The 26,397-nt window shown below is 48.3% G+C and overlaps 1 protein-coding gene across 1 annotated transcript; it reads left to right on the top strand.

Annotated features, from left to right (window-relative positions):
- The first annotated feature begins 751 nt into the window (after positions 1–751).
- LOC138480611 (nuclear apoptosis-inducing factor 1-like) lies at positions 752–26,179 on the top strand. The gene is made up of 5 exons (XM_069612312.1): positions 752–1,172; positions 12,167–12,376; positions 14,689–14,723; positions 16,334–16,518; positions 26,047–26,179. The coding sequence occupies exons 1-5, from the start codon at positions 752–754 to the stop codon at positions 26,177–26,179; spliced, it is 984 nt and encodes a 327-aa protein (XP_069468413.1).
- The last annotated feature ends 218 nt before the right edge of the window (positions 26,180–26,397 follow it).

Below are 26,397 nucleotides of genomic sequence, written 5' to 3'. Positions count from 1 at the left end.
ATATCACTCAGAATATTGACATAATAAAATAAGAATTTCAGCTGTGCGCTGCATATTAGGCTGAGACCAGGGTGTATCGCCTGATTGAAATACTTAACAGTGTGGCCGAGCACGAGCCTCTCCCTCCCTCTGGCGGCAATTACGCCCTCTTGGTGAAGGGGTGCAGGCCCTAAAGGACACCAAACAGCAGTGGCACAATAAGGAGCTCGCCAAGGGAGCAGCACATGGGAGTAGGACCTGTGGTATGGCAGCGACACAAGGAAAGGCAGCAAGCAGGGGGTACTTGTGATTGCCTATTCTAGAGGAGACAGAGGCCCTCATTCCGAGTTTGGAGGTAAGTACTGTACCTTACCGGCATGGCGCAAATAGTGTGTCCGAGCTGGCAGCAGCCCGCTAAAAGAGGACTATTACGGGTTTGCGGGCACGAGCTTTGCGCCATGCCGGTAAGGGACCTAGCGCCATGCCGCAAAAGTGCCCGAAAAACCCCCTACCGGCATGAATCACACCGTAGACAACACTAGCCCATAGTCCAACGCGGTATTAGTGGTGACTGTAAATAGCGGTCACCGTAATTAGCGGTCACCGCTATTTACAGTCACCGTTAAATTGCGGAACTGGAAATAGCGTCATCGCACAGGAACAGGAAGGAGCACGGCGGCCATCTTTAAAAACACAATCCATTGCCTACCTCACCACACAGGAGCCCTGGCACACTGGTGATCGACCGGAAAGTTCCTACAATCACCCAGGAATGCCTAAAGCACCAAAAAAGGGATCTGCCCACCTCCGAAAGGAGAGGTTCAGCCAAGAAGAGCTACAGATGCTCGTGGACACCCTACACGAGCATACTGGGACTGTGTTTAGCAGCAACATGAGGAGGGAGGCTGTGCTGCGAAAGAAAGAAATCTGGGCACTAGTATGCCAGAAGGTGAGCGCAGTGGGCAACACCCCCCGCACCGTCAAGGATTGCCGCAAAAGGTGGGATGACCTGCGGCTGAGGGTGCAGAACATCCTTTCTGCAAACCGTGCCCAGCCCTTGGAGACTGGAGGTGGACCAGGTTCTCCAATCAAGCTCACACCTTGGGAGGAGACATGTGCGAGCCAGATAGGGGCCGAATCCATAGAAGGGGTTGGAGAAATGGAGTGTGGCGCCACGTCATCCACTGATGGAGGTGAGTGTCCAAAGTAAAAACTCAAAAGCCAAATGTGATGAAAGTCGCTGCTAACGTCTGGCCAAAGAGTGACGCTATGGTCGGCCACACACAAACTCACCCAGTAAATTATGCCGAAGCAAGTGAGACCCAAGCCAGTGCCTGGTGCAAGGCCGTAATGTACCTGACACATACCACACAAAGCTGCAAATTCCATGAGGCACACAGGGTCCTTGATGTAAACAATGTGCATGTTAGACAGCACAGTACCTGGCCAACATGAGTGACACTGACATATGCCTGCATTTACCACCCATGTATGGAATGACGTGCCATTCCCTACACAAATGCTGATTACCCACAATTGTGTGGATGTGCAACCGTACCAATGTATGTATGCTGGCTATCCAAACATCACTCATGCCGTCCCTCTCTTTCACCCCCACAGGCAGTGAGCATGACAGTGAGGACCAGGACAGCAACTGTCCCTCCACTTCCAGGGGCCAAGGCAGGGGCCGCCGTGTCCCAGTGAGGAAGCCACCACTGGTACATATAACACTAGCAAGGCCTGTGGCGGGTGCACCAACCCCACCCCCACCCCTCACTGCACTGCGTGCAGACACCTGCCCAACGCCACGGTCGGAGGAGTCCAGTGTGGCTGGGGAGGTGGCAGCCACGGCCCCCCTCGCAGTTGAGGACAGCCCCAATGACATCTGGGGCACTATAGAGGACGAACCTGTGGAAGTAGTCCACACCCATGCAGATTTGTCTACCCCCCAGGTTTCCTTCAGTGACTCTGGTGATAACAACACACCAGAGCAGTCTGGACAAGACCAGACTCAGGGACATGGCAGTCCCGTATACAGTCCCGTGGAGGATGAGAGATGGACATGGCAGCCCGATCCCCAGCAGGGCCACTGGTTCAGCCGCAGCAGCACAGTGGGTAGACCATCTCACTGCCCTAATATTGGAATTTGTGCAGGACAATCGGCAGGCCAGGGAGGAGTGGTGTGTGGATTTGAGGGCACTGGGCCAGACCATAACTGAAAACACAAACCGCCTCTGCGAGGTGCTCGGCCGCATAGCGAATGCTTTGGAGGCTGCTCCTACCCGCCAGCAGCCTCAGCATGAGGACACACCGTCCACGAGCAACTCCACTCAGACCAGCCTGCTCTGTCGGTCGCTCCGTGCGCAGTGCCTACGGGACATGCCTCCCCCTGGCTCCGGGAGCGCAGAGTAACTGTACTGGCAGCCTCATCTGGGCTACCTGGACCCTATGGGTCTAATGTGGGGTTGTTGTGGTGGGAGGGGGAGGGTGCTGAGGGTGTATGGGGGAGTTTTGGGGGGAGATGGAGTGGGGTGAGGGTGTGGAGGGTTTGTTAATCACTTTCATATTTTCACTTTCAATGCACCGGTTGTGTTACAAAAAAAATAACCAGAGTGGACATTCATCATTGTGCATGTGTCATTTATTCTAGCACAGTGCATAGTGTACATGTATCCCCACCCCCAGTGCCCTATGTCCTAACATTATGTCACCCTCTGCTGACTCGTGTGTCAGAAATATTGTGCGATCACTGACTGCCGCACAGCACGGCCCTCCTGTGCATCGGCACCGTGATGAGGTCCTCCCACATCTTCCTCCTCCCCTTCATCATCATCAGGTGGTTGCAGTTCCATGTCAGGGGGCAGGGGCACGTTCCGGTGGATGCACATATTGTGCAGCTTTACACATGCCATGGTGATCTTGGCCACCTTCTCATGGCTGTAGTGGAGTGCCCCATCCGACCGACTGAGGCAGCAGAATCGTGCCTTCAAAAGGCCAAAGGTCTGCCCAATTACCACACGTGTACGGGTATGGGAACAATTGTAGTCCTCCTCGTGCCTGTTCTGTGGGTTTCGGACAGGGGTGAGGAGCCACGGCTTCAAGGGATAGCCACCATCACCTGCATGAGAGGGGAATGAAGGTAAATGTTCGCACATTCATGTTGGACAGCTGTACTAGTCTCACATGCCTGCAGATAATTTGTGCCCACATGCACATGTCCGTGGATGCATTGACCCCATTTCAGGTCCCGCTATGTGTCCTGTGCAATGGACTTATGGTGTGGGTTGCATCTTCAAGATGGTTCATGGTGTGCACTGACATCTTGTTGCACGTGCATCGTATATGCATACAGCAGTGTTGGAGTAAATTCACTGATGAGTGGTGCATGTGTTGTGGGATGTGGGCTGGTTACCTGTTAGTCATGTAGTGATAGGTGTCGGCCTTACTTCATCACTTTGGAATTTGGTTTTCATGTACCGTTTCAGTTGCTTTGGGGCACAGTGTTTGGTGATGTGCACAGGGTGGAGTATGCATCCCTCCCCATTCCCACCCGGGTGGAGTATGCAGCCACCCACCTCACAACCCCGATGCACTGCCATGGACCAGTTAGGCAACTCACCAAGCAGCCAGGCACGTCGTCCAGCATGTCGCTCCATGTAGCGTGGTAGCGTTGAGTTCAGCAGGACCAAAGGGTCATGAGTTGATCTGGGATATCTGGCACAGAAATGTGTGATGATCTTGCTGGCGTTGCATACCATCTGCACATTGATGGAGTGGTATTGCTTGCGGTTGCGATACACCACCTCCATGGTATGCAGGACCACCAACTCCACGTGGGTGCAATCAAGGGCACCTGCACAATTTGGCATGCCTGCCAGTGCATGGAAGGCAACTTTTGTATCGAATATCTCCTGGGGAGTCCGTGGTAGGGATATGTAGTCCCTTGTGTGCTTCAGGAGGGCATCCAGCACTTGGTTCAGCAAGCCAGAAAATAAGGGTTGTAATATGCCATGCATGTGCCCCACTGTGTGCTGGTAGGTGCCTGTGGCAAGGAAGTGGAGCACAGACACTACCTTCAGTAGAGGAGGGATGGCAGTGCGTATTTCTATGAGGCACACTATATCGTCGTGCATCAGGTCCACTATGGTGGTGATGGTGTCCCGGTCAAGCCGGTACAGGGTGTGGATCTGATCAGGCGTTAGGTTGAATGGACAGGCTCTGATGCAAGGGATTGGGGCTGCCAGGGTGGTAAGGGTGGCTGCACTGGTGGGGCATGCTGGGCCTGTTTCACCCTCCTTCTCCTCCTGCGTCTCCTATGTGGTGCCGGCTGTTGTTGTTGAGGCATTGCAAGCAGGGCCTCCAGCTCCAGTAATGCTACTACTATTGGTATCATCTTGGTGTGGGAGGGGGTGTGGTGTGTGGGTGTGCTCCTTTTGTACTGGCCCTGACTCCATTGCCTCCACCTGTGCTGATTTTGTGCACCTGTGGCACTTGGAAATACTGCTCAGGGTTCTTTACGCCTGGTCGGCGATGCCGGTATTTACACTATGTCGGTATGCACTTTTTCGGCCTTCAGGAGGCTGTTATTTGCATATCCGCCTCACTTGTGATCATCTCCGGTTTACGGCATGCTGCTAATGCCGGCATGGAGTGTTGCGTGCGCGTGCCCAGACCGCTATTTACAGCATCGTACTTTACGATGCCGTTAATAGCGGTGTGGTTGGTCGGAATAGCCCGTAGCGGTAAGCGATGCCGGTAATCCTTTACCAGCATCGTTTTTCCCTTACCTCCAAACTCGGAATGACCCCCGGAGAGATGCACTGGGGGGGCCCCACCATCCGCCTACCTGCCCTGAGGGGAACCCTGCACCCGTTCCTGCCAGTCAAACATTCGGGTGAAAGGCTTGACCAAGTCAACCCTCGATGTGGACCTGAGAGACACCATACAACAATGCTTCGGAAGCCTTTTGAAAGAGATGCAACCAGGATGTGAGAATAGACCGGGTGCATAGGGTAAGACCTAAGAGGCAAGATCCAGGGTTGAGGCCAAGAGACGTCCTAGTGGCCCTATCATCTCATACAATGAAAGGGAGTAGTTTCTTACCTGTAACTCCATTTCTCCAGCGTTGGTATCTTTCATGGATTCACATGCTTAGAATATTCCCCGTCGTCAGACTGGGAACCCTCGGTACACATATATAGTCGTTTTCTATAGGAAAAAACTTCCGACACTTGTGTGTCCTATCCACATCTACGTCCTCTCCGGGGCCGTCCACGCAAGCCCCGTTGGACGTAACGGTATAAAAGGCCCTGCCCCCGCGGGTCCCGTCAGATTTCGGCCCCTCCAAAGTAGAAAAAGGGAAAGCTGATTATGCACATATCTTGCACATTGCAATCCGGGGAGGCTGGAGGGCGCATGTGAATCCATGAAAGATACCAACGCTGGAGAAATGGAGTTACAGGTAAGAAACTACTCCCTTCTCCAGCATTGGATCTTTCATGGATTCACATGCTTAGAATAGATTGTATAGCAGTATCATTGAAGGCGGGGGTGAGAATGCAATGTAACTTACTTTTACAAGAAACACTCTCAGTCCAATATGTGTGTACATATATATATATATGTGTGTAAGCAGCAACATATTTTCAGATATAAACATATTCATAATACATAAATAAGATCAAGGAACAAAATAGGCAAGGTAAGAGACAACAGCTTCACCGTATTTGGCTTACCTCATTGAAACAGACGGCGCAGCACTGCCCTTCCCATCTGTACCTCATCCGCTTGCTGCCTTTCCAGGCAGTAATGGCGTGTAAACGTGTGTGGAACAGACCATGCCGCCGCATGGCAGATGTCTGTTAGAGGAATTCCAGCCCATAGAGCCCCGGAGGAGGCTGTCGATCTCGTGGAATGGGCTCTAGGGTACTCTTGTAGGGGTCTCCCGGCCTTGGAGTGACTAAAGGTAATCGCCGAAGAGACCCATCGAGCCAGCCCTTGCTTGGAAATTGCCCTTCCTCTTACCGACGGGCCATAGGCAATGAACAGCTGTCTGGTAGTTCTGATATCCTGCGTCCTTTGCAGGTAAAATTTTAACGCCCTTTTGACATCCAGAGTATGAAGGGCTTTTTCCGCCGTCGACGACGGGGACGCAAAGAAGGTAGGAAGGACCAGGGTCAAGTGCTTGTGATAGACTGTCGGCACTTTTGGGATGAAAGTAGGGTTAGTTGATAAAATTACTTTGTCCTCAAAGAATCTCATATACGGAGGATCTATGACCAGTGCCTGTAATTCCGACATTCTTCTAGCCGATGTAATGGCAATTAAGAAAGCCAGTTTCCACGATAGGAACTGCATGGATGAAGAGGACATTGGCTCAAATGGAGGCTTCATTAAGGCAGCCAACACCACATTTAAACTCCACGACGGTGGGAACCGTTTCGTAGGGGGGAAAGTTCTAAAGAGACCCCTCATGAAATGTTTCACCAGTCTGTCACTGAATAATGGTGAAGACTGTCTCCTCCTCGTAAACCTTGAAACGCCCGCCAAGTGTACTTTGATGGACGATGATGACAGCCCACTCTCAGCTAGGTGAAGAAGATACGGAAGAATTTGTTCCGGGGTTACTTCTAAAGGTTGAATTTCGTGTTGGGTTTGACACCACGTACAGAACCTTCGCCATTTGTATATGTATGATTTGTTAGTCGAAGGGGCCCTAGCCGCCTGTAGAATTCTCCGGCAATCCGACGAGACTTTCAAGCTGCCAAACTCTGAGAAGTCAGGAGCCATGCTGTTAAGTTGAGGCTGTCCGGATTGTGATGCCACACCGTTCCCTTGTCCCTGGACAGTAGGTTCGGCACTTTCTGGAGAGTTATAGGCCGTTCCAACGACAGATGTAGGAGGTCGGAAAACCATGGTTGTCTCGGCCAGTACGGGGCCACTAGAATGACCCGGCATTTGTACCTGAGAATCCCCTGGATTGTCCTCCGTATAAGGGGGAACGGAGGGAAAGCGTACAGGAATTTGTCCGTCCAAGGAAACGAGAACGCTTCCCCCAGGGATCCTTTTTGAGGCCATCTGCTCGCAAACTGATCGCATTTCCTGTTTTCTTTCGTTGCGAAGAGGTCGATTGAGGGGGTCCCCCACCTTCCGAAGATTATTTGTATCTGACCGGTGTCCAGCTCCCACTCGTGTATTTGAGTCATTGTCCTGCTCAGGGAATCCACTTGCACATTCTTCACACCCGGGAGATGGTAAGCTACTAAGGATATGTTGTGTTTCAACGCCCAGTGCCAGATCTTTTGTGCTTCCGCCGAGAGGGTCCTGGATCTGGTGCCTCCTTGCTTTATCAAGTAGAACATGGCTGTCGTGTTGTCTGTCAGCACTCTTACTCTTGATCTTTTGATATGTGGCAGGAATGATTTCAAGGCCCATTTCACTGCCCTCAGTTCCAGTACGTTGATGTGTAGGTGCGATTCGGTCGAAGACCATCTGCCCTGGGTTTGATGATCGTTCATGTGTGCACCCCGGCCCGTCAGGGAGGCATCCGTGATGATGGTGTTCTGAAATTCCGGCTCTTGTAGAGGAACCCCTCTGTCCAGGTTGTGAAAGATTTTCCACCATTGGAGGGATCTGATGACACCCTCGTCGTCGACACGGATCTTGTCTGACCACCGGCCCGTGGCCTGCTTCCATCTGTCCGACAGGAATTCCTGTAGTGGCCTCATGAATAATCGGCAGTTCGCTACTAGGTGGATGCACAACGCCATGGAACCCAGGATTGCCACATATTTTCTCACAGAAAATGTGCTCTGTAGGCGAAGTTGACTCGTCAGTTGTTCGATCTTCAATATTCTGTCTAGGGACGGTTTCACTATTCCCGAGTGGGTTTCGAATTGAGCTCCCAAGAACTTCAAGCTCCTTGAGGCCTTTAGAGAAGACTTTTCGAAGTTCACTGCGAACCCCAATCGTTGCAGAAATTGTAAGGTAGCTTGTACGCTGTTGTTGGTCGACGCTGGGGAGGATCCCCTCACAAGCCAGTCGTCGAGGTACGGGTATACATGATGCCCTATCTTTCGCAGCCAGGCTGCCACGGGTGCTAAACATTTTGTAAACGTTCTTGGGGAAGACTTTAGACCAAATAGGAGCACCGCAAATTGGTAGTGTGTCTGACCTACCATGAACCTCAGAAACCTCCTGTGTTTTTGACACACCGGAATGTGGAAGTAGGCGTCCTGTAGATCTAGTGAAGCCAGAAAATTGTCCTTTTGGACGGATTTGATCACCTCTTGCAGTGTAAGCATTTTGAATTTTTGACTCTGTAGGGTCTTGTTGAGGTCTCGCAGGTCGAGAATAGGGCGCCATTTTCCGTTGGGCTTCTTTACCACAAAACACTGTGAGTATACCCCTAGGCCTTTCTGCGATGCAGGGACTAATTCGATGGCGCCTTTCTGTAACATGAGTGTTACTTCCTGCCGCAAGATGTTTAGATGTGGCTGGGATAGGTGTATTGGTGGACATTTTGGGGGTTTGCATTTGAATAGTAGGGAATGCCCGTACCTCACCGTGTCCAAAACCCACTGATCTGTTGTGATGGACTCCCATTCCTCGATGCAGCTTGACACTCTTCCTCCCAGAACGGTACGCTTCCCGTCATTGCTGGTCTTTCTGCTTGCTCGTCGACGACGAATAAGTTGGTCGTCTCTTGGAAGACTGGAAGTTTCTGCGCCGGTTTGAGGTCTGAGAGGCGCGTCTATATCCCTGGGAAGGATACGCTGATCTACCAAAAGATCTATCCCTGGTCGCTGAGAATCTTGAGTTTCCAGATGCTCCTCTATAGGGACGAAAGGAACGAAAAGGATTACCGCTCTGGAGCGAACCCAACGAGCGTGCTGTATCTGAGTCCTCCTTCATGCCCTTCAAGGCCTCATCCACCTTTTCTCCGAAAAGAAGATCACCTTCAAAGGGCATGTCCAAGACTTTATACTGTACTTCGGGTCTGGAGTTGGCGCACTTAAGCCAAGCCTGGCGTCTTAGAACAACTCCGTTATTAATTTGTTTAAACCCCGAATCTGCCAGGTCCACCGCTATATTAATAGCATGATTCGATGCTTCTTCGCCTTCTCGAACCAGGGACATCGCCGTTCTTCTATGTTCTTCCGGGAGGTGGTCCAGGATAGGTGCCAGTCTGTGCCACATCTCCCTGTCATATCTGGCCACAATCGCCAGGGATTTAGCTGCTTTCACCGTCGAGGCCCCTACAGAAAGAACCTTCTTTCCAAACACGTCCTGGCGCCTCGCCTCGTTATCTGGAGGGGTAGAACATTTATGTTGGGCCTTTGCTTTTCTCGTCGCCGCCGACGACACCACCGAGTCCGTTGTAGGTTGAGACGAAAGACACTTCGGTGTAGAGTCTGGGACTTTAAATTTCTTTTCAATGCGGCCTTTGACAGCCGGCTCAGAAAAAGGGTGACGCATGGTATGAACACCTTCTTTCCAGACATGGTCTAAAATGGGTATTGAAAATATTGAGCGTCTACTCTTGCCCATATGGTCAAAGAGAAAACAGTCCGTTTCTCCTCCTGCTGGACCAGGCCAAACTCCTTGCACGCTTTTTCCATCATAGAATGAAAGGAACCTATATCGTCCGGTGGCGACGGGTGAGTAGGACTCTTTGGTGTTTCCATTTCCACATCCGACACCCAGGATGGATCCCTAGATGGTGAGAGGGATATATCTGACACTGACCCGTGGTCAGATAGGGAGTCCGAAAGCTCACCTTCCTCCTGGACCGCTGGAGTAGTTGGAACCCCGATCAACTTGGTCGGGCGGTGTGAAGGGCCGGGCTCGTCGACGGGGGGTGTCGACGGTATAGGTGGAAGCCTTTCGTCCAGCGATTTCAGCAGCGAGTGCAAAGAGGACAGTACCTCCATGGACAGGGTCGCCTGAGAGCTTGGAGGCTGGGTAAACACCTGAGAGCAGGTTGCTCCTGCTGGAAACCTGGCTCGTAGACCGAGGTCCTCCGGGCTCACAATTCTGAAGCCGTCGTCTTCTTTCGAGGCAATCGAAGCTGCCTGTTCCTGTAGCAATGTGTCAGGCAACTCCACATCAAATACTTCTGGTCTCCAAGCCAGAACTTCTGTCGACGAGGTCATCGTCGTCGAGGTTGTCGCTGGGTTGACGACGGGTGAAATCGACTGCGTCAGAGGCAGTGAGGACACCGACTGGATCGTCGTCGTCGACGTTGGGCCTGCAGGTGGTTTAGGCGGTCCCGCCTTCACAGCACTCTCCCTGCGTTTCTCCGAATCTCTACTCGTGGCTGATCTGTGTTGATCGCCCGAGGAGGATTTAGGCCTCTCCTTTCCTTTCTTCAACGAAGTTGACGAAGATGTCTTTCTTGAGTCTTTAGCAGAATCCTTAGAAGAGTGACTTCGTGGAACGTCCTTTTCCACAGGTCGTGACTTTTTAGCCGGAGGCTCCGACGAAGTTGAGCGGCGGGGAGCTCCTGATGTTTTCGCCGAGGCCACGCTGCGCACAGAGCCCACCTCAGACTGAGGGTACGCTCCCGCACCGTCATTTAACCAGGATACCAGTCGTCGGTTTCGATCCTTCAGGGTTTTCTGGGAAAAACCCTTACATATTTCACACTGGTCTGCCGAGTGGTGAGGGTGGAGGCAATAAATACAGTCTAAATGGCCGTCCCCCTCATAAACCTTCTTCAATCCGCACGTGGCACACGGGCGAAATAGAGGTTTTCCCGACATTCCGATAAAACTCCCAAACTCACAGGAGTTCGACAATTTGACAAATTCTAGCAGTAGAGACTACGCGAGGAGATCCCACTATCTTTGGAGACGGTTGAAATCTGACAGGACCCGCGGGGGCGGGCCTTTTATACCGTTACGTCCAACGGGGCTTGCGTGGACGGCCCCGGAGAGGACGTAGATGTGGATAGGACACACAAGTGTCGGAAGTTTTTTCCTATAGAAAACGACTATATATGTGTACCGAGGGTTCCCAGTCTGACGACGGGGAATATTCTAAGCATGTGAATCCATGAAAGATCCAATGCTGGAGAAAAAGACATACTCTGTGAAACAAGGGTCCACCCAGGAGTGACAATCAATGGAGCCCAAATCCAACTTTACTACGGCTTGGCGCTATCTACTCTCCAAAAAAGGAAGGCTAATTGCTAAAAATATTTTTTATAAATGGACATTCCCGTTCGGGCTTCTCTTCTCGTGGGAAGGCAGGCAACAGCGAGTCACGACATGTGATGAAAGCCTGTAGATGATAAAACATTTCCTAACGGAGGCATCAAACCTTGGGAATGGTCGGGAGGTCAGGGAAGGAGGGGCAACAGAGGCACAAAACTGAGAGGTCCCCCCAATCAAGACAGGAGGTGCATACCCCACTGATGGAAAATGACAATCCACTGGGGTCTTGTAATATAAGCATTCCAGTTATAATGTATGTTGGTGTAAAGAAAACTCTGATGATAGTATCTGTGGTAGTTCTCGGGAACACTGGCCCTGACCGGGGAAGGGGAGGCAGGAGGGGTGAGTTAAAGTTACTGGGGTTAGGGAGGGAAAGAGTTATGTTTTGGAGAGTTTGGGAGGAGAGCAAAGTGCCTGAATAGGAGGGGAGGGGAGAAGGGGGAGAAGAAAACCCACGTGTGCAGAACAAGCTGGAAACACATTATACCTCCGGTAAAGGCAGGGAAGAAGGGAATGACGCGTAAATGTAACAATGTCGCTCACAATTATATCACATAATATAAGGGGATTAAATTCCCATGCTAAATGCAAAAAGGGGACGGGCAACTGAACCGTTGATGAGCGGATATAATAATGCTCCAGGAGACCCACATTCAGAAAGTTGACAAATATACTCCCTGCTTTCATCACTTCACACAACTCTATCAGGCAAAATCACAGGGAAGAACGGCAGGGGTCTTGATAGGCCTCAGGAGCTCACTGCAAAGGTGCTGCACACATTAGAAGACAAATTGGGGAGGTTTCTATTCCTACAGGTTTGGGGCTTAAGAAAGTGACTCTAGGAACGCTACACGCTATACGCACCAAATACAGGGGAAGAAGGATTCCTACGAGAAGTGCTCCTAAAGCTAGAAAAGTTTGCAATATGTGAAATTATCCTCTCTGGTAATTTCAATGTGGTATCCTGACAGATGAGGTGGTGGTGGAGCGGTTGGGAGATAGGATAGACGGGTACTTTGCAGAAAACGACAACCAGGAAACCACTCAAGAAGGGATCTTGGAGACATTTAAAGCAGTAATGAGGGGGGAGATCATAGCTCTTCAAGCCCAAAAGCAGAAAGAAAGGACAGCAGTGGAAATAGACTTAGAATCCCAGTTCCAAGAGACCACATTGACCTTAGGTAGGAAAAAGTGTAAAGCTACTTATAAAAAATTGAAAGAACTCAGAGGCCAACTAGAACTACTCTGGGCAGAAGGATCCCTAATGAACACAAGGCAGCTTTACCATATAAAAGCGAACATGACAAATCGGATCCTAGCCACACAATTGAGATGGGCCAATTCAAATTGTACCATAATGGCTTTGATACAGATACACAAACGATAGTCCCGACCAACAAGCAAAAATTGCGGAAACGTGCAACCTGGGACAGGGAGAGATTAGTGGAAGAAATCACTAGGGAAGAAGTGGTGGCTGTAATTTAGGGCCTGCCGAGGAACACAAGTTTCATAAACAAATGGGCCCAATGTAGGCCTATCTCTTTAACGCGAAGAGTCACAGTGGTTCTGTGACCCAGTCGATGATGGAAGCAAAGGTGGTGGTGCTTAGCAAACCGAACAAAGACCCGATCATCTGCAGGTCCTATCGCCCCATTGCACTGCTAAATCTGGATGTTAAAATGTATACAGGGCTCCTGGCGGCCAGACTGTCACTCATTCTGCTGGATCTGGTGTGTACAGACCAAGCCCGATTCATAAATGGACAAAAAACATGGGATAATACCAGGAGGTTGGCCCACCTGATAGAGAAGGTGGAGCGCCGTCATGTTCCGGCAGTGCTGATATCACTCGATGCCGAAAAGGCCTTCGACTGGGTCGAATAGCTCTTTCTGTTTGAGGCAATGGAACATATGGGGATAGGCCCTAAATTTGTAAGCATGGTCAAGGCCAATAATAGCACTCCCACGATACGCCTCTAAATTAACTCTCACCTGTCAGATAAGGTACACAATTCACAAGGGACAAGACAGGGATGACCCTGACAGACCCAGAAACTTCTATACCGGCACTATTAAATAAACTCTCCGATATGGAAAGGGTTGAAGGTCTAAAAATGAATATGGCTAAATCTGTGCTACTGAGCTTGGGGCTTACCAAAACTCAGGTAATGACTCTGCCAATGCTCTCCCCGTTTAAAATGTCTAAGGGTAAAATCGCTTTACTGGGAGTGAATTTAACAGAATCTATCTGGGCCTTATATGGGGAAAACTACCCTGAGCTGCTCTCCAAGCTCAAAGCAGATCATAGGCATATAGACCCCCATGCTCATACGTTGGCTGGGAAGAATAGCTATAATAAAAAGGACTACGCTTCCTAGACCATTATACCACTTTCAGGTGCTTCCCGTTAAAGTTCCACTATCATTTTCCAAGGCAGTTAACAAACTGGTATCACATTGCATATGGAAAAATAAACGCCCTACAATATTCCTAGAGACTCTGATGGCAGGGGGGCTAGGGCTGCTGAATTTCGCCAAATACTACGAAGCGGTCCAACTGTGGGTCCTATGCGAATGGTTCTCAAATGATATGTCGAAGCCGGGGGCTAGGATGAATCAGGCAGTAGCAGGAACTCCCCTGGAAGGACTGTTATGGTTAAAAAGGCAAGAAAGACCTCAGACTGTAGGGTTGAATCTGATATTACTGGTAGTCTGCGTCCTTTGGGATCACCTTCTTAGTCAGGATCGCCTCCTTAGTCAGGGTTACCTAACGACGATCCCATATCCGTTTACTCCTCTGTTAGGAAACCCACAGTTCTCCATGGGGATGAGCCATTTTTAAGATGGCGGGAAGTGGGGTGTAGAAAGGTGGGAGACATGATGGTGGCGGGAGAGGTCAGGTCATTCGAGGAGTGTAAACAACACCTCGGGCTAACAAAGAAAGAAAGATTGGAATACTAGTTGAGGCACTGGCTGAAACAACCCGACATAAGGAAGACAGTGCTATGGGGCTTGACCCCATTCGGGAAGTTTATTACAACACATACATGGGTCAAACAGTTGGTATCAAGGCTATATACAATCCTACAGGGGGAGGGCACGGACCGCACGTGGACATATATGATGCGATGGCAGAAGACACTCAAGGAATAAATACCTGTAAAACACTGGGAGACCCTATGGGAACAAATAACAAAATTAGCGAGATCCATACAAACCAGGGAGGCATGGTACTAGGTAATGGTACAGTGGCACTACACTCCGGAAAGATTACATTCAATGTATCCAGGGGTAATGCAAGAATGCTGCAGAGGTTTGCTCGGGGAGAGGGGATTGGAGGCATGTCTGGTGGGACTGCACGATACTGAAGGGCTTCTGGGAAGAAGTTATGGGCCAGATACAGCAAATGGTATGTGGACCGCCAACCTATTCCCCCCAAAGGAATGGATGTGCAGACTCTTTGACACTGAGTTCCAAATTTCTACATAATCTCAGTGGAAAGCATTCATGATTCTGTTAATAGCAGTCTGGTTAGTCTTGGCTAGGAAATGGAAACAAAAAGCGCCACCTACGAATATTGAATGGTTGCATAAGGTTTGGGGCATTCTGGTCCTGGAATGGGTGACATACCGGATACAAGGTGAGAGACAAATTCAGCAAGGACTGGAGAATGATATTGGACTACTTCGGGGAGACTATATGCAACAATGGTGACCCCAAAACCTGAAAATACTGGACATAATGTAGATGCTAAGTGGCGGTTGGAGGCGACAATGTATGCACAGTCTTACTGGTCTAGAAATCGGGCACAGGAAGGGGGGAAGGGCTGCAGAAGGGGGGTGGGATTGTTTCGTATATGTTGAAAATGTCAATAATAACAAATATACAAAAAAATTAAAACACAGTGCACTGGTCCTTTCTGATCACTCCCCGGTATCGATCTACCTGAGAACTGACCGACCAGCAATGCCTCTGTCGTTTCCCTGGCATCTGAAAGACAAATTGCTGAGCGATCCAGTGAAGTGGGGTAAAATGTTCAAGGTAATCCCAATTTACTTCACGGAAAATTGCACCCCAGAGTTAGGACCAAGTGCGGTATGGGATGTGTTAAAGATGATATTTGTAGAGGTGAATTTATAAGTCGTGCCACTGCTTCTGGCAAGGCTAGGGAAGGCATACAAATCTGTTTTTTAAAGGAGATGAGGCCTGCAAAGAGGCCCATAAATCTAGGGGCTCGGGTCAGGCATTGAGAGATTTACGGATAACTAGAGCAAAGATCAAGGAACATTTGGTCAAATGTACAGGCCACTCCTTATTTTTCTTGACTGATGGATCAATAATGTTCCCTACAATATGGCAAAGGCAAGAAGATGAATATTCTCTCCTCTTATTTTAGTCCGTATATGACAGGAGATCCTTCTGCCTCAAAGCATCACAAAATGTACACTGACTTACAAAGCCTTACACATCTGTTAAGCAGCCTCCTTTCACCCTTGAGACACCATTACTGAAGGAAGAGGTGAAGTCAGTGATTGTCTCTTGCCAAGCAGTAAGGGTGCGGGTCAGATGGCTTTTCAGCTTTATTCTATAATATATTTAAATGTCAGTTTCAGAACCCTGCAACAAAAATGTTAACTTTTTTGGGGTGCAGGGTTTGTTTGACACACCATGCCAGAATCTATTGCCACACTTCTTCTGAAGCACAGAAAAGATTCCACTGAGTGTGGTGCATACCATCCTATCACCTTACTAAATGTAGATCCCAAGATTTAAGCAACGGTCTTGGTTTCTCAAATGATCCAGGTCCTCCCATACCTTATTAAGGCTGACCTGACAAGTCTCATTGCGGACCGGGATGCCGATGAAAATATTCGAGAACTATCAACATTATTGATCTGGGCAGAAGTTCGTGTGATGCTCTCTCTATTTTGATATTAGACAACAATAAGGCGTTTTATCAAGTTGAGTGGGGGTTTATACAGAGTACACTTGCCACCATTGAATCTGAGCTCAGTTTCTTCTGATAGATCATGGGAGCTTTTCCAAAACCCTTTTACTAGAATCAAAGTCAATAGAGCCTTGATAAAATCTCTAGAGATACATCATCAGGGCTGTGCCCTCTCTCTTTTTTGCTGTTTAGATGGAATCTTATTCCCAGAAGATTAAGGCAAATGATAACATTCAAGGCCTTGCAAGGATGAAGAAGCCCTACAAAATGGAATTGTATGCCAGTGACATTCTCCTGTACATGAAAAACTCAGAGCCCATGCTACAGATGATGACAGAATTGGTGCACTTCAAGGATGTTTCAAGGTTCTCGGAGAGGTGTGTGAAATCTAAAGGCTTAAATATCATTGAGTACCGCTCTACGTTTATGTCTTTGCTGGACAAATTCCCTTTCTGGTGGGGGAATAGTTCTTTGGAGTATTTAGAGATAAAACATACACCAAGTTCTAGGATCATCACAATATCTCACCTGTGAAGCCAAAAGAGATTAACACCAGTCAGACTCAAGGGTGTATGTTCACTCAGTCTTTCATTTTAAACACGCAAAAGGGGAACATTATTACTTCTGTCATACTATGGACATAGGACAAGATAATGGACGACATATCGGTTGACTTTTCAAAAGTATTTTTCTTTATTCTCCATTCAAAATTCGAAATCTCAAGAACAGATAAACAAATAAACCCTGGGTGTAATACCAATCTATGCTTTCCATTTTGTTACCCTTCTCTTTCTCTCTGGAGAAGAAATAACTTAGAAAAATTAAATCTGAAGGGATTCTTTCTTGACTCCCCAAGTTGCAAAAAAAGAAATATAAGTGAAATGAAGTTCAATCACAGTCTATCATTTGTTGGATCAGTTTAAAGAAAGACAACAAGAAGTCTGTTTAAATGTTTCACAAGCCTTGGCTGGTGGGAATGCTACCCCAGCACTCACAGTCTCTTAAGGCTTGGTTCTAAAAGGATTCTTCGGTTTTTCTATCCTGATGTGGAGGGCGTTCATCACCCCCATTCCCAGTAGCTGTCGCTGCATCTTGGCCATGAGGTATGCCAACAGCCGCTGCATGATGTCTAGAGGCAGGAGAGCCACCCCAGCCTTCAAGCCCCAGTTTTCATGGTAGAACATCTGAGGGCCTTCTCACCTCCCTTCCCATTGGTCTTAAGATCTAGCCTCTGTCCTGCTTTACTGAGCCTCTACTGGACCTGAGCCCTTCTTGTTGCCCTGCCACCTGCTCATCCCATTCTGTGTTCAGCGCCTTCAGAATGGGGCTTCACTGCTAACCAATTCAATGGGCAATGAGTACCATTTCGTACCTTCCATCTCTAACTAGTTCTAAACTCAGTAGTCCTCTCCTCCTCCTCCTGATTCAAAGTTGCTTGAAGCTGATTCTCACTGGTCATCACCTGGGATTCTCTTCTTTCCAGAAACTGTTGATTCCCTCCTTTCGACCTTTGTTCTTTCCATCCTTTCAACCTTTGCTGTTCTCCTTCCACAACTTGTTGTTTCCCTCCTTCCAACTTATGCTAGTCATCTCATTTCACAACCTATTGTTCCCTTCTCCAAGCCTCTGCTTTTCTCCACCTTTCTCCACCTGCTGTCCCCTTGCCTCCCACTCTCATCTCATCACTCTAATCCACTCTTTCGCCTAGTTCTGCAATACCCTTCTACTCGTACCTCCCTCAACCAACACCGACTTTCTCAAAACCTAGCTCTACTCTGCTCCAAATTCCGCCGCCTGATTTTCCGGCCACACCGGGATATCAGGCGGCGGAAACGGCTCTCCCCTTTCATTAAATAACTTTAATAGCTTGGACTCTATTGTCTACATTGGGCCTCATTACGAGTTTGGTGGCAACCTGCCAGACTCGTCATGAGGCCCAATGTAGACAATAGAGTCCAAGCTGTTAAAAGTTATTTAATGAAAGGGGAGAGGGTGCCAGTGCATTCATTTGGATAAAATTCAACCATGAATAAAGGGTGTCATAAAGGATAGAAGTAAAGCAGAAGTGCAGTAGGCAACTGTAATAAGGTCAAATGTAATCAAATGCAACATTAGAGAAACTAGATGGAGCAAACATCAGAAATAATAACTCTGTGAGTTACATGTTGCCTATGTTATTTTTCAGCCCCATAGACTTACCTGCACACAAGCTTGGATCCCGTCTCCTATCGATACGACTATTGGGTGTGCATAATGGACGTGATTCCAAAGACTTACCTGCTCAAGGCCTGGATAGTTACCCATGCAAAGGCCTGGTTCCATCTCTAATACATATTACTTATGGGTGGTCTGACGAACCAGAAGAAGGAGTCGGACGAGTTACTGACATGTCCAAGGGTTTTTATTACAAGTACAAAATAAAAAACCTTTCTAGCCCTATCGCAATAAGTAAATTTCCCTACCTAACAAACTAAAGCTAAGAGTGCACATACAAATCCAAAGTAAAAAATACTCTGTCCAAATCCTAACCAATTAACTGGCTCTACCACTTTAAAAAACTGAACAAAAATAAGGAGGCCAGGGACAAGGCCTCTGCCTTTGACTTTTTCGTGGCCCAACACTAGGATTCTTTCTCCAAGTAGGTTTCACAAGTTCATCAATTCTGGATTCCTTTTTCCCAGGAAGCAGGTTGGTAAAAGTTCAACAAAATTCTTGCAGTACCTCAGTAAATACAAGTTTTAAAGAATACAAGTTTGTCAAGTTTTAGGTCTTGTGCCAAAATAAGGTTTTTAAGAAAATGCATCAAACTTTGGATCCCCTTCCGTACAAAGGTTTTAAACAAAGTTCATCAAATTATGAATGTCTTTCCAAATGAAGGTTGTAACAAATATAGTTCTTACAAGGTATTTTTATCATCCTGGAGAATTCCCAAAGTCCTCTTGCCCTGTTTTATATATTATCTGTCAGGGTCTTGCCTTGTGCCCACAACAACATTCGGGTTTCTCAAATTTCCGTAACTCTCTCAGCTTTTCCAACCTTGGATATTCATGTTTTTTGGTTTCTCAGGGCTCTCCAAAACCCTGTGGCCCTCTGATAGGTTTGCTTTATCACTGTTCGTGTTTATCCAGCTCCCGTAACCCTTGTGGCTTTCGCAGCCTCGAATATTCAAATCTTTTGATTTCTCCATTTCTTAGGAGTCCCGAAGCCCTATGGCTCTCTGGTAGACTTGCTTTATCTCTGTTCGAGTTTTATCTGGCTCCCGTAACGCTTGTGGCTTTCCCAGCTTGTATATTCAAATTTCTCATTTTCTTTGGGTTCTTCTAAGCCCTCTGGCTCTCTGGTAGACTTGCTTCATCACTGTTCAGGTTTTATCTGGCTCTCATAACCCTTGTGGCTTTTCTAGCCTTGAATATCAAAGTTTCTCAATTTCTTAGGGCTCTCTGAAGCCCTTTAGCCCTCTGGTAGGATTACTTTATCTCTTTTTGGGTTTATCTGGCTCACATAACCCATATGGCTTCCCTAGCCTTCAATCAGACTGTTTGCCCTCACTGCAGCGTTAGCTTCCAGGAAGCATTTACTTCCCTTCCATAGCTTGGTAGTCACTGTACTTCTTGTGCGGAGCTTGGGATTCCATGCTCTCCAATGCAGTCTGGTGTCTGCGCCTGTTGACAGGCCCCAGGTCCACCACAACTTCTCTGTGGTCGTGCCACCAGCCGAGAAAGTCGCTCTACCGTCCCTGTCTCTCTCCTGACCTTGGCTTCTCGGTCGGTCAGAATGCCAGCCTTCCGGGATCTTACCAGCTGGTGCTGCAGTCTAGTTGTGCTCTGCCCCTGCAGGGCATCTTTCTGTAACAGGATTGCCTCTGAATTCTCTCCTCCTGCTTCATATGAGTTTCTCTTGGATTCAAAGTTCCTCTTGGTTTTATATACATCATCACAAAACAAAAAGTGTGAGTCCTTCTTTGACTGTGGTGTTGAGGTGAGATCCAGCATTACCTGAAGCCAGAGAGATTGAAGAAATGTCAGAATTCAGTGGATTCAAAACAGAAGTAACAACAGGCTTTGCATTTTTCACGCAGGGGGATAATGTACGTTAGACTGGGAGTTCCTTATCGGAATGGGAGTCCTTGTCCCCAATAGGGGAGTCACTCTCAGTGAGGTCCCACTTGCCCAGCGGCCTAGTGAGGGTCTTGCTGAGTGGGCTCACCTCCCTAGCCTCCAGGGGGGTGGCTCCTCTCTGGGGACAAACTGTCCGGATTCGTCAAAGTGGGCATTGTGGATTGGTATTACCCTTCACCACAGCACAGCTCAGGCTCTAGACTATACCAGGACCTGCATATTCTTACTGTGCCCAAATTTGGGGTACTGCTGGTGCCACTGATACTTTAATTCGTGATTGGGAGTTTGAACTACTGGCCTAATCAGTCCAGAAGTGAAGTAATTCCTGGAGTTCCACTCTTCCTGCATTTCTGCCTTCTCAACCCAAATACAGATATGGGGAATGACATGGGGAGGAAGGGAGAGAGGGCTAGGGCCTAAAACAGTATTAAAATCATTAAAATCATGTTATAGGCCTGCCTCATCACCTTCCTGGGAGTGTCCCTAGGTGCAAGGTAGCTGGTTCTATGACATCACCTCCCAATCCCCCCCCCTTGAGTTCCTCCTGTACTGTGTTATAGCCTCAAAGGGTGACAAGAATCTGAACAAGGAATCGAGGAGCCCCAAGGTGTTCCCTGTGGTTGGAGTTGGTTAAGGTTACACTCTCCCACCTGTGGGGTTTTCCTCCATAACCTCCTCTCTCTAGTCTGTCTCTTCCTTTCCCAACTCCACCTCCTCTCTCTAGTCTCTGATCTTCTTCACCTCCTCCTCTCTCCATCCTCTTGCTCACTGCTTCCACTCTCTGCCCGTAATAACCTACAGCCCTGTGTTATATGTTTTTTTGTCTTGGTCCAATTTGTTTATACTGTCTATATGGCTATGTAATGTGGTTGTATTTGCGTGATCTGTTGTTTTGCAGTTTTATGTATGTTTGTTTTTTTAGAGTCTTGATACTAACTTGCCAGTGCTACATTTTTGTACTTATTACATATTTACTTACTTACTATTACTATTAGGGGCATATATGAACTTGTTGGTTTATCTGAGCAAACAAAAACAGGTATCTGCCTGCTCTGTCCCCTTTCATCTTCATTACTTGTGCATTCAGAAATTCCCTAAAAGCCACCTTTACCCCACACATCTTTCCTTGTGCATTTTCCCGGTACATTTTCAAGTACTGTGGCAACCTAAACGTGTCTCTGTCCCTCTTTCTAACATGTGTCTGCTGTAGTAATAGAACATCAGCTTTTTCCCCCTTTAGAAGCTGCCCTAGCTTCTTCCTCTTTACCGGCATGTTCAACCCACGGACATTATAAGAAAAGAAATTGAACATGCATGCTTTGTACTTCTTCCTCTAACCCTCTACAACTTGCTTTTCGGCCCTTTCCACCTTGCCTCTCGCCCAGATGTGCGTTCCCCAACCTCGCCCCCTTACCTCCCTCCCCCGCCCCGGCCATGAAACAGTTTAACACCCAGGTATCTGTCCCCTGCTTTACAGAGGTCCTCCCGGTCTGCAAACCAACATAGCCCTGTGACCACCATCTCCCCTCCCGTCCCCCCTCAGGCCCTCCATACCGCCCCCCATTTATTGAGTGTTTGATCAGTGAGGTATTCCCCTTTCTTTCCTCCAAAGTACTATCCCTCTCCCTTCCCCTAGACCCCAATACCGCCACCACTACCCTTCGTCTCAAGTAGGACCAGTGAACCCAGCCCCTGTGTAGGAACACCTCTCAGTCCTACTCTCATTTCACTCCTCCCTTTCCTAGATGCATCCGTGGGACAAGCTCCCATTCCCAGCTCCGTCTGCTCCTGCCGGTCTGCTGCCTCTCCAGCTTCTGCTTCACTCTCTCTTCCCCGAATTGCAGTATCCTCTCTCCTTCCTCTCCTGAGGTTACCCGGTACTGTTGGCCCTCCCAGGTGAACAGGAGGCCGAACGGGAAGGTCCATCTGTATCTCACCCCTTTTTGGGTGAGAAACCTTGTCACAGGTCCATCACCCTTCTCTTCTGTAGAGTGGATTATGCAAGGTCCTGATAGAGAGCTATGTTCTTTCCATTCACTGCAAGGTGTTGCGAGTGCCTATTCGCTTTCAGAATATCCGCCTTCTGGCCATATGATGTCTGGGCTGCCAACACGTCTCGGGGGCGAGCCCCGGTGTCTGATCTTTTTGGATCCACTCTATGTATCCTGTCTATGCCGATCTGTTCCAGGGAGACATCAGCCAGGAGGTCTCTGAAACATTTCTGCATCGTGGCTTTGAGATCTTTGTCCCCTATGTCCTCTGGCAGCCCCTTGACCCTTATGTTCGATCTCTGCAGTCTATTCTCGATGGATATTCCTTTCCGGCGTAGGGCGAACCTCAGGCCCCCAAAGGTCTCCCACGGTCTTCCTTTATGCTTTCCCCCTCCTCATCCCTCCTCGGATCCCCATCCGTTAGACCTATGCCCCTGGCAGCACAATGCAATCACCGGCCGAGGTGTGCAGTCTTTCTGCTCCAGGGAAGTCAGTGGTCCCTTCTTGCTCCTCCTCTGCTGTGGGCCGCCGTAGTATGCCTGGATTCAGAACCCGCCGTGGGGCTGGGCCCTCTGTGTGGCAGTGCCTAGGGGCGGCCAGTTTTCCTCCCCTGCGGTTGCTTCCTCGCTCCATTAGTCTGCGCCGGGGATCCGCGATGCTGTTTACGGATCCCCGCAGCTGCGATGTGCCGGCTCCCCAGCCCCGGCCGTCTTTGCCAGCCGTGTGGTCTCCGACCCCCGGGCAGAGGAAAGCCATGGGCCTGCCCCCTTTATGGCGCTCCTCTCGATCTGTCTGCTGCTTCTCTACCTTGGCGCTGCCGGCCTGGCTCTTTCTGACGACCACCGGTCTCGGTGGTGACACTGGACCGAGTCCACTGCATACGGGGGCTCTTGGGCCGTTCCAAATTCTGTACCAAATCCCACACTATGTCTGCTTTATTGTCTAGGCCCAGAGGGAGAGCGAGGTCTTCACGTCCTCTCCCGTCCGGCGGACATCTTTGTTCCTTCTCCTTCTTTTTTAAGACTTTCAAACATCATATACTGTGTTGTTGGTTGGAGTGGAATTGTTTCCTTTTCTTTTCTAAGCTTTTGATAAGAACGGAATTAGCTTTGCAAGCAGCCAACTTGCACACCCCTCTCCAACAATCCAGGCCCCTTTAATAGTTTGCCACTGTGATGTTTGCCCATCTTGATAGTTTACCATTTTAAGATTGTGCTACTTTGATAATTTGCTACTATGATACTTTGAGAGCCTGCCTCTGTGATTTGTTCCCACTTTGAGAGTTTGCCACTATGGTATTTTGACACTTTGATAGTTTGCCATTTTGAGGTTGTGCTACTTTGACAGTTTGCCACAGTGATATGTTGTATATTGTGTCACTTTGATAGTTGGTATTTGTATTCATTTGAAGAACAGGATGTCAATATTGATGAGGAATTACTTTGATAGTTATGAGCAGTGGGTTCCTTTGGCGTGGGGTGAGTACGGAGAAATAGCAGCGAGAGGAGGCACAGGGAGAGTATGGCACGGTGAGGTTGAGTACAGAACGGAATTTGAGTTAATGAGATGGTGAGTAATCTAAGATTCAATCAGGTTCTAACAAGCAAGCAAGAGCATTGATAGCTTTGTAGATTAGGAGAAGGAACCGGAAAAGGGGGCGGTTGTGCATGGTGAGCTAACCAGTATGTTGTCGGTAGGTAAAGGTGGGGGATGGCATTACAACATTGCATAGTATGGTAAGAGCAGAACATGTTGATATACTATAGAAATTAACATCTATCATGAGTACATTCATATTTGCTTCCAGCTTTTTAAATATGCATATAGTTTGATTTGTGCTGAGAAGTGGATATTTGTGCATATACTGACTCGTATATAGAAGTGACTATCCTGTTGTTAAATATATGTACCACAGACACAACATACTTCATGTTAATATGCTTTTTGATCATCAAGCTCTAGTTAGCATTTGGACAGGAGATAGTGTCCAAAATATCCCCATATATCTTTGGATCTTGAGGTTGACGGTAACATCTTAATGTATAGTTCTTTGTTATCATATGTCCATGTTACATCCTTCAGCCATTGGTCCATCATAGGTGGAGCACTGCTAGTTCAGTTTCTCAGCATGCACCATTTGGCTAATAGTTAAGAGCAGATTTCCTAATTTATGAAGTCTAACTCCATCTTCATTTTTCAACTGAAACAAGGAAAGCTTTCGTTCCTCAACCGTTAGGTCCACTAGTGATAGCACAATACAAACGGTTCATAGGAGAAAAGATATAGCAAAATGGTGTCTAGAGATGTTGGTTAGAACTGGGTGCAGGTTGGGGGATAGGGAACCAATGTTGTGTAGCTATCTAGCCCTTACTAGAAGAACACCATGTCCATACTCAGGGGTGCCTGTCCCTAGGCTGCGGATGATGCAATGGCTATCTAATAGGGATAGGGTAGAAAGAAAACTGTCCCTTAATCTACCAAAAATGTGGGCGCCCGACCTGCATTGAGAAATTCTGAACACGGAATGTAGCAATGAGAAGCAACCATAAAAAACAACTCCATACCACTTCCAATGTATCTTAGTGCAGCAGATCTACTAATTAAATCACTGCCCAGCACAGCTGAATTGCTTACATGAGTGTTCCAATGACCGTGGGATTTTCTGTACATGTTTTATTAACCCTAAGGAAATATTGGTTAAGCCTCATGTTGAAGTGGTAAAGCTTCTAAACATCTAAAAGGGCAATTGGTGTTCGTACATCAATGCCTGTGAGTGTAACACACTTTAAAAGGCTCACATGGTGTGAGTAAAGAGCGTAGAAAGGTATTTGTAAGGTATCGCCCCTTGTTATTGGCGATATCTACAAGATGGCCATAGTCCCACCCATGGCCATGAGGGTCGACCGGTTTCGATGGAGTAGGATGTTCAGACCATCTGCTCTATCCACAGTCCACGCACCATCTACATGAAGTACCTAGTTGGCCATTAGAGCCACTCTCCTGGCTGGGCACCTTTATTGAACGCCTTGCAAGTTACCAGCAATAAGGAGACAGAGCAGCCCATTCATATTGTGCCCCACACTTGTGGCACGTTTTGGAAGACAAATCTGATGAGTGATTGAACAAATGGTCCTGAAGAAGATGGTCTGAACATCCTACTCCATCGAAACCGGTCGACCCTCATGGCCATAGGATGTACCAACACCAATTGCCCTTTTAGATGTTTAGAAGCTTCACCACTCCAACATGAGTTGGGGCCTGATTGACCTACAGCTCTTGGCTGGAGATAAATCAGTGACTCCCACTGGCAAACGTGTGTTTTGTGGTGCTGTAAAAGTGCCGGACTGTCATGCCGCCGTCTTTTGGTGGTCGCTGGCGGCTATGGAAAGCTTGGCGTTGGCGGCGCCATTAGACTGTCCCGTGTTTTTCTTTCACTTCCTGGTTTGACGGTCTAGTCTTTTCCCTCGTTTTCTCCTTTCCGTATTTAGCCACGCCCTTCTCTGGGCTCTGTGCGTTGCAAATTTGTTTCCTTTCGCTTTGTTGCCGTGCTACTTCTTACCTTTGCTCTGTACCTGTTGTTTTTCCGCTGTTCCTCGCGCGGATTTTTCTCTCCGTGCAATCTCCTCCTCCCTTCTCCTTCTCTGATATTCCTGTCCTTACGGTCCCCGCACCGTTTTGAGTCTATCTCCTCTTTCTTTTCTCCCGGACCGCTTCCCTGGTCCCTGTCGGTGCTTCCTTTACAGTCCTTCAGCGGTGCCTGATTTTTCACTAGTCCTTTGCACTGCTTCTTGCTCAGTACCAGCTATTCTGCAATCCGGACTTCTCTGGTCCTCAGCGGCATTGAGGAACTTACCTTCATCTCCGAGGTTATCTGCTGCTCCTGCTCGTCTTACCTACAATTCCGGACGACATTTGTCATTGCTTCCTGAACGGCATCAGTTCCAGCTACATCCGTAGAGAGGTTTTTTTTAAGCGGCTGCTTTTTTCCTCTCGCATTGGTTCCTGCGGGACGGGAGCCGTCTGCTTCCCTGTTTATCAGGGAATCAGGGTGGCTTCTTCCCGCGGACGGCCGTATCTCTTCACAAAGAAGAAAAGACCCAAGAACAAGACCTCCAGACGAGAACCCTTCTCTGAAGAGACAGGTGAG

The sequence above is a fragment of the Ambystoma mexicanum genome, chromosome 5p (genome assembly GCF_040938575.1).
Source record: "Ambystoma mexicanum isolate Mex_15411 chromosome 5p, UKY_AmexF1_1, whole genome shotgun sequence".
In the NCBI taxonomy this organism is placed as follows: Eukaryota; Metazoa; Chordata; class Amphibia; order Caudata; family Ambystomatidae; genus Ambystoma; species Ambystoma mexicanum.
Note: the sequence above shows the minus strand (reverse complement) of the source record. Positions and strands in the feature narration are given on the sequence as shown.